Source organism: Gavia stellata, chromosome 26 (assembly GCF_030936135.1).
Source record: "Gavia stellata isolate bGavSte3 chromosome 26, bGavSte3.hap2, whole genome shotgun sequence".
Classification (NCBI taxonomy): Eukaryota; Metazoa; Chordata; class Aves; order Gaviiformes; family Gaviidae; genus Gavia; species Gavia stellata.
The window spans coordinates 9,931,863-9,942,885 of record NC_082619.1 but is presented as its reverse complement, the minus strand read 5'-3'; the positions used below and the strand labels follow the sequence as shown (position 1 = coordinate 9,942,885).

General features: G+C 51.9%; 1 protein-coding gene across 1 annotated transcript in view; it reads right to left on the bottom strand.

The window, feature by feature from the left end:
* Positions 1–9,364: 9,364 nt before the first annotated feature.
* LOC132319259 (maestro heat-like repeat-containing protein family member 2B) overlaps positions 9,365–11,023 on the bottom strand; it is a 44,447-nt gene continuing 42,788 nt past the window's right edge. Inside the window, exons 31-34 of the mRNA XM_059829580.1 lie at positions 10,714–10,907; positions 9,963–10,100; positions 9,653–9,764; positions 9,365–9,482 (exon numbers count right to left, since the gene is read on the bottom strand). Of these exons, the coding sequence (XP_059685563.1) occupies positions 9,695–9,764; positions 9,963–10,100; positions 10,714–10,907 (402 nt within the window). The 3' untranslated portion in view covers positions 9,365–9,482; positions 9,653–9,694. The remainder of the gene's footprint in view (positions 9,483–9,652; positions 9,765–9,962; positions 10,101–10,713; positions 10,908–11,023) is intronic.

The window sequence follows — 11,023 nt, the reverse complement described above, 5'->3', positions numbered from 1 at the left end:
CCGCTCCCCTCCACGCTGTAGGGACAAGCTGCTGAGCAGGAAGGATCCTGCCACTTGGTCTCCCAAGCCCTTACTCTAGTGCACAGCACAGCTGCAGCGAAAGCGAGCCCTGTCAAGCTGCCAGGGCTGACGACGCTGTTACAGCAATGACGGTGCGGGTCTGAGCAGAGCTGTGTCTTTGGAAGCTCGCGGAAAGAGGGCATCAGCGTGTCATCCCTTGTAGGAGACAGGCGTGAGGAAACGTGAAAGCCTTTTGCCTTTCTCTTCGCATTGCAAAAAGCGTCCAAGATAGGAACACTGCTTCAGCCCAAAGACTTCCATGCAGGACTGAGCAGCTGGGATGGTGGGATGCTGCAAACTCTTCTCCTTGCTATTCCAGCCCTGCTCCTCCCTGGCCCCCTCACTGCCCTACAAAGCTGCTGCACAGCAGCAAAGCTGGAGGAGTGAGGGACTGGTACAGGGGCTATTACAATTTCTGGCAAAAGAGCTTCATGCCCAAGCAAGGGTATTGAAGTCTCACCCAGTTAGTGCTGGCAGGGGGCATGCAGCAACGTTGCCATATCCTGGAGAGCATCCCCCATGCAAAGGCACAGCCTTCTCCTCACTGCAGGGCTTACAGCAAGGCAGCCAGTGGATGGACCTGCCTTTAAAAGGTGACCATGCGACAACACAAGGGGAGAGCTGGATGGACTCCTTAAATCCTAAGCCAGGCAACGCAGCAGAATCACATTCGTTCTGGGAGCGGGGCTGGGGAATGAGGCAAGACTTCCCCTTGAAACACTAGATCTCTACAGTCACTCATTCATCTCTGCACATGGAGAACTCAGCCTTCGCGCCTGCATAACCCTCAATTTCTTTGCTCTTAAGGGAGTCTGGCGTAGCAGGGGTTTGTGGCCAGACATGAGTTACGTTGGGAGAAAAACAGCAATGTTTCCAATGACTGGACAGTCTGCCTCCTAGAATGGACAATTTAGCATATAAAAATAACTGACGTTTGGAAGAGGTACAGAGGCGGGCATGCTTTATAAGCGTTACCTTTCCCCTGCACTGAATCCTCGGCATACATTGGCAAGCAGATGAGCCAGGACCCAAGAAATGGGAGACAGGCACACTGCTTCGAGCATGCACAACTCAGGTTTATGGAAACACAAGCTAATTTTCCACAGCGATCAAGACAAACTACTACAAAATAGACACCATGAAAACTATCGCCTCACTGTCTAAACCCATGGCCACGTGGGTCTTGAAATCTTGGGTATAGTTCTGATCTGAAAAAACAAGCTGAAGCATTTGGAATTAATAGAGGAGAGGAGAAAGTACAATTAAAAGCATGGAGCAGCTTCTATATGAAGACTGACGAGATTTCTAGGTCGAGGAATCCATATGGCAGATAGATGGGAGAGGTTTGTAAAAGCACAAACGGCCTGGGAAATGTGAAAAAGGAAACATTTGTCATGATTTGTCACAAAACAGGAACCTCAGGGCCTGAAATAATGTTAGCAGTCAGAAATTACACAAAAGTAGTAGTACTTTTCCAGGGACTATTCCTTCCTTTGCAACATACTGCCATAGCATGCTGTAGAGGCTAACAGCCCTAAATCCAGAGAGCAACTGGGCAAATTCTTGGAAGAGAAAACCATCAGAAGCTCTTAAACAAAGATGAGAATGAAGCCTCCAGCACAGAGAACTGCCAACTCCAGAGCCTACGGGGGAGAAAGCATATGCACTGCCTGTTTCTACACGCTTTGCTAAGCATCCCCCATGACTGCTCTTCTGGAAATGAGCTGGGGACGCAGCCACCCTTACACTCCTGGCTGCAGGCACCGAGGACTCTTTTGAAGGCTGGAGGGCTTGCCGGAGCACCTTCTACCGCAAGGAGAAGTATTTGACATCGTGCTGAAGATATAAACCCAGAAATGGCTCGGTACAGTACAGCGTGCACAGATGCCAGGGAGTCAGGAGGAAGCTGCAGATCTGTCTGCCAGACAGATGAACTGACACAGAGAGCGGAGCTGCCAGGGTTGGCCAAGGGCAGATGCAGACTTCATGTCTTGGGTGCCAAATTAGATGTGACATGTCATTTAGGACACTTGGTTGTCTAATATGTAAGTTTATAAAAAGAGCTACACAAATGCCTTTCTTCAGAAAGGCTTTTCTTGTTCAAGTGCCACTGATGAATAATTTGTGATCACAGCCACTAGGATACTCCTGCAAGTCCCCTAAGTTACCCGCTGAAATACTTAACATCAGGAAATTAGTGATACAGAGCAGGATACACATGATCTAACCAAGTGGCTCTGCCCCATTAGCTTCTCCTTCATGATTTGATGGGACACGTTTCGGGATTTCTGCTCTTCGGGCATCTGTTTTCTCTTTAGTTCTGCTGCATTGAGCCAATGACCTTTGAAGAGAGTGGCGAGGAGTTATCAGAAATGCTCTAACTCCATCCTTGCACAACGCTCACAGCCAACACGTGTGTGGAGGTGTCACGGTTGGGTGAGTCAGAGGAAAGCAGAAAAGCAGCGTTGTGCCAAGACTGACGTGGAGAGGAATGGCTCCAAGTTTTAGTTATCTCTTCTTAATTTGCACCTGTTTTCTCTCTGTTCTGGCCTCACAGACCCCTCTGCAGAAGTACACAGAGATCTCTCCTCGACAGAGCCTGAGCACTAGGTCATCTCCCGTCAGGTAAGCTCCAGTCAGCAAAGGGGACGTCTGTGGATGGGAAGGAGGAATCGCCCTGACTCCACTGCTGTTTGCAGGGCGGGATCTGTGCTCCACACAGGATATGAGATATAATGACTGTTTTGCAACCTGTTCTGTCTGGGACCAGCCACGTCTTCAGGCAGAGCTCAAGCAGCCCACCACATGCCCGGCTGCCTGGAGGGCAGGTATGGTCAGAGCAGCACTGGCAAGTATGCCTACGTGACAGAAGATATTACTGCCCACACAAAGAGGATGGAACGAAGCACACACTCACGCTTCAGCTATTCCAGTGCAATGCCCAGTACTTCGTTTAACTTGGCATCCAGGCAGGACTCTGGACTTTCCCTGAAGCAGCACGCAGTCCATCCCCCACTGCACCATGACAGCCACCTCCAGCAGAAGCCGGGCAGCAAAGCGATGGGGAGGTGGGGTCCAGCTTCACAGTGCTGCTAGACAACACGAGGGGAAGGCGCAGGAGGGACACAGGGGGAGTTTCCAGCCTTAACACAGGTGCTGCCCAGCCACAGCAGGTACTTACAGTTACAGACTCCTCTGTCTCTCTGACTAGCTTTGGAAAACGAGGTGCTACCACTTTCCTCTGGAATCCACCAGCCATTTTGGAGGATCCCATGGACAGATGCATCTTGCCAGTGGCCATCTCTCAGCTCACCTGGAAGGAGCAACAATGGAACTTTGAAACTCTAGAATCCCATTCATGGCAGAACCAGAGGACACACCCACGTCTCCAGGCTGCGGCATCCTTCCGAAGTGGAGAACTTAAGGCCTCCCCACCCTGTTCCGTGATTAGACCATATTTAAGTGGCACAGTCAACATTCATAGCAGTAAAACCCCAGAACAAACATTCCCTGAGCCAAAACAGCCTTTTGCTGGGGGTGCTGTCCCACGAGCCACAAACACACACCAGGGCCTGCTGGCATTTCTCACCTTCCCCCGCTTCCATTGCTTTTGGAATCCCATTTACTGGAATTATTAACCCAATCTCTATTAGTAGCCAAACTGTCCTTTATTCCTTTTTACAAATTTTCCGGGGGGAACAGAAGGAAGGTAAATGTCACTTAGCTGCTTCATTTTGCCAGGGCAGCTGACCTGATGTGACTGTGTGCCTGACCCTACTAAGTGCTCGGAGTACTATGAACAACCTTAAACCCAGGGATCGCTGCTGCCCCCAGCATTAATAAAATCAGACTACTTGCCGACTTTGCAAACCCAAGGTCCACCCTCTGTGCAAGGAGCCTGGTGATGCTTCCAACTAATGGAGCGTAGAGTTCAATACTCTCATTAAGAACTACAGTCTCCCAAGGCTAATTTGCTTGGTTTAAGTCACAAAAATTATCCAGCAAATATGACTCCTTCCAGGCATGAAATTACCACAGCACCCAAGAGCATTTCTCCATGGAGAACGAGGGCCCTAATTTTCACTTAATAACACCCAAACTCAAGGCTCCCTACAGGCGTTAGAGGTTGTAACAGCAGAAACAAAAGCATGAAACCATTAAGGGAACACGAGCAATTAGCTCAAATATAAATGCAAATTTGTGAAAGCAGGGCCACTGAAGACTTTATGCTAATGGCAGTTCTTCTCCAGCACCCTTATCCTATAAGTAGCATGGGTTAACAGGTCCATGGGCCATTCCTCTTCCAGTCACCAGCCTGACAACCACCTCTCTTCGTCTGTGTCACACAAAGTGGGTGTGCAAGAAAGGGCAAGAAGAGAAGACAACACCAGAAAGCGGGTCTCAAACAGAAACAAAAATCAAAGAGAAACATGTACACTATTTGCTAAGCACTACTTTGGACTAGAAATAATTTCCCCTCCCTTTCTGGTTAACTGGACCAAGGTACAGATGGGTTTGCCCGCTTCTTATTTTCTGGGACTTGAAAGACCAGTGCTCTCAGACCCAGCCCTACTCTAAATTTTTTTTTCCGTTCTGACATTATCTGACAAAATCACAGATCATATTCCCTCCTGCTTCCTTCTGTTCCACATCATCTTTTCTGTGTGGATGATGTCTTGCTGTATACAGCAAGTCATCGTCTATACAAAGATGACCATTCCCTCCCACTCAAGGTTTACCCACATCCTGCAAGCAAGGCAATAACTTCATTCCTTTACTCTGTTACAGGACATCTTGAAAAACAAGGGTTAAAAGCAAGTAAGAAGAATTAGAAGAATGTAAAGAAGATGCTTCATAACAACTGCACCTGGCACTTAGACATATTAGAGAGAAAGACTGTCTTCACTAACTCTCTGCTAACTAGCAATAACGATTAGCACAAGGACGAATTGTAGAAAAATAGAATGGACTGCCAAAATAGTGCCCTAGAGTTAACCTGTCTCATTATAATCTCATTATAATGCTAAGGAACACACCTCCTAGCTAGAAAAGCCCCAAACCAATTAAGCCCCCTACTCTCTGAGCATGCGTGGTGAATTAAAAGAGAACTGTAACTTTAAGATGAAGTAAGAAAAGTATTAACCAAGAGTTAATTAAGGGGTAGCACCAGTAGGCGTAACTAACGTTGTTAACTGTTTTAAATACCTGTCATGATTTTAACCCGGTGTGCATGTCAGGAGGAGAAATCCCCTTGCACCCGGCGCCGCAATAGACATGCCTGCTTTGTAACTGTGTGTGAGTTGTGAAGTTTGTTTCCGCGTGTCACAAGAAGTAACTGAAATGTGATGAAAGTTTCCGTGTGCTGGGAAGCTGGGAGTGCTTCCGATTGGGAAATACGGCAGCAGCACTTGCTCTGAGACCGGAAATAGCAGGAGGGCCTCGTGGCGTGCGTGGCCCTGCTTTAGCCTCCAGAGTCGGCTGCTTCTTCATCTCCACCTCCCTCCTCTTCCACAGCTCCGCACAATGCACTTGATCTACACTGCAGTAACGTTGTGGCTGTTGATGGCTCTAAATGCGATGTCACTAATTGCCATCGTTTTTCTCTGCAAGCTTGTCCCGCCTGATGTGCTGCCAGTCTGCAGGTTGTCACCTCGCTGCTGGGTGACCGCTCCTGGGTGCTTCTCTGGGGTCCCCTGTGCACCCAGGCTTTTAAGGCAGCCTTGCTGCTGCCCCTTCCCGGTACCCAACCCCTGACCCACCCCTCCTGCCCCGGTGACACACATCCCTGGGCAGCCTCGGCGAGTCCCCGGTTCCTTCCTTGCAGCGGCTGCTCCGCGCTTCTCCTGCACCGTCCTTCTGCCCAAGGGCAGCTCCTGGGGCTGCTCCTCGTCCTAAGGAGACAACGGGGACTGTCACAGGCTGCTCTGTGCTGTGCGCTTCTCACAGCTGCATCTTCTTAAAGGTTGAAAAAATGCCGTGTGAAAATAGAATTAATAATCAGAATAATTGGTAAGGGATGAATAACCAAGTCTCAGTTGAGATTTAAACAAAATAATTCTCCTCTTCACAACACTCCTGTAGTTCAACTTGCCTGTTTCTTCTTCACCTGGCCTTCAAGGTCCTGCTCAGTTCTGCTTTGTCCTGCATCTCCCTTTGTTTCTCGTACCGATCTCATGTAGCCAGGCAGACCGATTTCCTCCTCCTTTTCCCTGGTTTTCCCTCGCTGAATCTGTCTTCTGTCATTGCCTGGTCTTTGTGGAAGCACATTTAAGAACTGTGGTTGCACGCTCCGGCCTTCCAGGAGGTGCCTGTAGCTGCAGGGATGCCGTGCGAAGCAGGGGGGACGGGCCTGGTGTCTGCTCCGGGTCGGTGTTTCCTCCCCTCTGGTGCTGCTGAAGGCAGGGTGCTGTGGACACGCAGCTGCAGCTCGGGCTCAGAGCAGAACCGGGTCTTTGGAGAGAAGACCTGCCGGGTCCCGCTGGGTGAGCCGCCGTGCCGGGCTGGAGCAGCGCCGCAGTGCCGGCAGAGCTCTGGTCTTTGGCTGCCTCCTGCCCCGCAGCCCGGTCCCCCAGCAGTGTCCTCTCCCTTCTGCCAGCCCACTTGCCCTGGGGTTGAGCTTGGGCTCAGCCTTTTGTTCCTCATTAGTCCCTCAGGGGTTTACCTGGGGGTTTTTGTTTGTTTGCTTGCTTTTTATCTGCTATGCTCTGTTAAAAAAAACCAAAACCCCAAAACCAAACCCTTACTGTAGCTCTTTGGATTTCTGGCATTGAATTAGGTACTGTTTTATGGACTGAAATAAAGGAAGTCTCTCAGATTTCTACCCAGGAGTGAGGTGACCAGAAAGGACTGTCCTGGTCCGCTGCTGCCAGCCTTCAGTCCAGTGAAAGGTCTGGTAGTGGTGTCTGGTTAACAGTCCTGTAACTCAAATGCATGTTAAATAGACAAGTTTTGCCCTTGTTGCTGATCTGTCTGGGAGATAATTCTCAGGAGGTCATAAATGGTATGTTCTGCTGTGCTTTAAAATAACCTGTCGCCAGAAATGTCTTCCTTAGTGCCTGCGCAGAGCGAGAACCTCCAGAAGCGAGGGCGTGCTGACCCTCGGGCAGCTTCAAAGCAACGAATACTTGTAAAGAGGTTAAAAATCCGGTCCCCTGGTAGCAGCGTGCGTGTCTAAATCCACCTGATTCCACATCACTCAGCACTCAGTCAAAAGTTTTTGTGGGTAGGGGTGGATGAAATCAATATACTCTAGAGGCAGGTGCTAAAACTGGACAGGCAGTTTATCTAAATAAATCAAAATTTACCTTTGAATGGAGTGGCATGCCTTTAGATGTGGGGGGGTGTATCGCTTTTTCCTTCCTTGGTCTGAGCACAGCGCAGTGAGAGGTGTTTCCACCTGGGGGAGGGAAACTCATCCAGCAGCCATCATCAGGCTCAGGGCTTGTGGTCCTTGATGGAGCCCTAAGTGCTTGGGACAGCTTTAGCTGTGTGGTGCTTCTCATTCTGCTCCCAGGTTTTCCCATTAATGCTTGCTCTTTGGTTAATTTGTCTTTACAGGGTTTGGTAAATGTTCTCCATTCATAGATTTGAGTCCTTTTTATATATACTTTTTTTTTTTTTAATGGCAGGTAAACGACATGATCCTTTCTTTGAAAACCTGTTGTTGCATTAAAAGGAATGTCATTTTGAAATTTGCCCAGAGGGTGGGAGGCGCAGCGTGTACCCAGAGAGGCGTCCCTGCCTGGGGTGGGGGAAGAGAACGCAGCCCGTCGACTGCTCCGTCAGGTGTCAAGGTTCTTCTCTCCCACTTTAACAATCATTTTCTCTGTCTTTCATCCCCAAAAACGACGAGGTTCCCCCCCCATATGTGACATGTAGCATGATTTGGGTGGAGAGACGAGTGCTATAGCCATACATGTTTAGCATGATCTCTGTAATCTTCATTAGCATATGCAGCGTGTGAGTTGGAATATGCATTTCACCGGTAATGAAGCAAAGGTCAGTGATGGGACACGAAGCCTTTGGAAGAAACAAAGACCCATTCAGGCTTCTGTTATCTTGCTGTCTTTGCTGACCACACACAGGGCTGTCCTGCCTCCACGGGGCCCCCTCCGTATCTGCACCCCGTCTTAGCAGGCAATTCTCCGCTCCCCCGGGTCGTACGAGAGATGGCAAGGTCGGTCTTAACGGTTCTCTGGGCACAAGAATCCCACCTCATTATCCAAACTCGGTCGCTTGAACGTCCAGCTGAGTCGCTTGCCCCGCGCCTGGCACACTCACCTCCCAGGGCTGCCGGAGCCCTCAGCACTGCAGATGCCCAGGGAAACCCCCGGCCCGGCCCCTGGCCCTCGCTGGTGCCCCCTCCACAGCAGGACCCGCCCCCCAGCCTGGTGTTCCACCCAGGCAGGGGCTCGACTCCCTCTTACAGCTCCGTCCTCACCTCTGTCAAGGAACACGGCTGTGCAAGGTGATTGAGCAAACTTTGCAGAGTCTTCAGTTAGGATCGTACATATGGTGGGACCCCCGCGACAGGGGACCAGAGGCTTACATGGGCTCGCAGCGGGGCCAGGGTGCCCAGCAGCCTGAGGGACGAAACCACATCTCTGCTGGTGGGCTCCCTGTGTGGAGCTGCCCCTGCCCCATGCAGATGTGCCCAGGCCGGCCGGGGCTGGGGAGCAGCACCAGTGGCGCCTGTGTTAGTGGGCAGGGGTCCGATGGGCCAGCCAGAGCCCTCTGCTACGCTCTGTCCCTCTGCTCAGCCCCTGAGCCATAGCTGACCCTTGAAGACACCCCCCGACATTCCCCACTTGTCCCCCAGTGCCCACCTTCTGCCCCCTGCCCACACCCCTGTAAACTTCTGTGCCTCCCTTGGTTCCCCCCACGCATCTTCCAGTGCCCCCTACTCCCCCCACTACTCCCCTTTTCCCCTGCTACCCCCCCACTGCATCTCTGGGCAAATGCTGTGGGGGGTCCCAGCATGGCAGGACACTGGCGGGGGGCAAAGCCTGCTGTGGTGGTATGGCCAGGGCTGTCCTGGGCTGTTCCCTGTGCCAGCCCTTGCTGGTGTCAGAGGTGGTCCTGCCGTGGTGGGAGGGGTGGCAAGGGGATCCCCATGGGCAGTGGGCGGGCCCAGGACCCCATGGGGAGACCCCTGCTCTGGGGTCTGTCCCGGCATGACTCCATTGTCCCCAGCCCGGGAAGATCTGAGGTGTGGCAGCCCCCGGCCTCAGCGTCACCCACATGTGGTCCCACCAAGCACAAGGGTGCCATCGGAAAAAAAAAGATACACTCCCCTTTAGGCATTTCGTGCAGAGCTTTATTTAATTAACTCCTTGGTGCTGACTGGGGCCAGGTATCATGGAGAGACTCGTCTAACGCCTGCCTCACTCGTGGGTCCTTCTTGTCCTGCAGTCCCGAGAGAGCTGGAACGACACAGGCAGTGCCGTGGGGACCTGGTCCCAGCCAGGTATTCCCCTGGCCGCTCCGCTCCAGAGACCCTTTCTCCAGGGATCTTCCCACAAAAAAAGAAATCCCAAGGAGCAGGATCTCATTCAAACCCTGTGCACCCTTCCTTCCCCACCCCCTGCCTTACCTCAGCAAAGAAAGCTGTAGCTGTCACCCGCAGCTTAAGTGATCAGGAACGCAGCCGTGGCAAGAGGCTCTTCACCAGAGAGGGGGAGACAAGCCCAGCCTGGAGCAGGACGCTGCACAGGGGACACAAGCGAGGGACACACAGTTACCCAGGAAGGCCACAGGCCGGGTCTCCAAAATTCACGTGCACCGATGCAGACACTATTCTTTAGCTCAGGACGGCTTCCCAGGCACTCCAGAAGGGTCCCAGCAGCCATTTCTCTGCGCATAGCTCCGCAGGAGGTGGCCAGATGCATCCCTGGGGCTCTTACCTTCTCAAGAGACGCAACCCCTCAGGGTGAGCCAGGGGGTCTTCCAGGCGAGCCCACACTGCCTGACGCATGAGCAGCTGCATCCATGTCTGTGCCATGCATTTGCCTAGCACCAACTCTACAGCCAAAAGGAAAATCCTGGCAGAAGAAACAAAACACAAAATAAACAAACACAAGCAAAACAAAGCAAATCACAATAACAACACCCCCACAAACCCAAAGAAATCTCAAATTGCAGCAGCTTACGGGAAGACTTATCTTTAGCAGAGCTAAATACCCCTGAAATGATGCTTCAGAGCCTTCAAGACTGCAGCTAATGACACTGGTATTTTCCTCATGCCGCAAGCCCACTGAAGCAGAAGAAAACCCACGCTCCTAGACTGACTCCATGCCCAATACTTGCCAAGGCAACACCTAATACCCCTTCCCACCAGCATTTTGTGAAGAATGACACCAGTGCCCATGAGAGCCTCTGCTCCCAGTGGGGCGGGTCTAGGGAGGGAGTGCAATGCTATTGTGCATGCAAGAGTATGCAGCAGGCAAGATGAGAGCCGTCCGCAGCATGAGCTGCCTAAGACCTTCCTGCCTAGGAGCTGGAGTTTCCCCGTGAAGGAGCAGAAGTAAAACCACGACAACCGGTTTGCACGTCTTGGAAGCGGGGCAGGCCAAGCACTCCCTCACCCCACAAAGGCACGTGCCTTGGCCAGGGGAACCAAAGCCAGCCCCTCCATCTGCCCCTTTGGCTCCTTACCTGCATGGCTTCTCCTCAAGCACCTGGCCCTCAAGGAACAGTTGCCTCCAGCCATTCCTGGGGGAAAGGAGCCTCTCCTTGCCCAGCGTTTCACTGGCCCACCTCAGGAGGCTGCGAAGGAGGTGGGGAAGCAGCTGCCTGAGCTCCTCCGTGCTCCTCAGGGCAAGCACCACCTCGGAGATGGCACGGGTGATCTGCGGAGAAACGTGACCAAGAAGCACCTCTTCAGGCAAGGCCTTTTCCCAGCAGCCTGGTTCCCCCGCCTGCCTGGGGCAGGGGGGGTTACTGTCCGCAGTTCTCACTTCTGCGA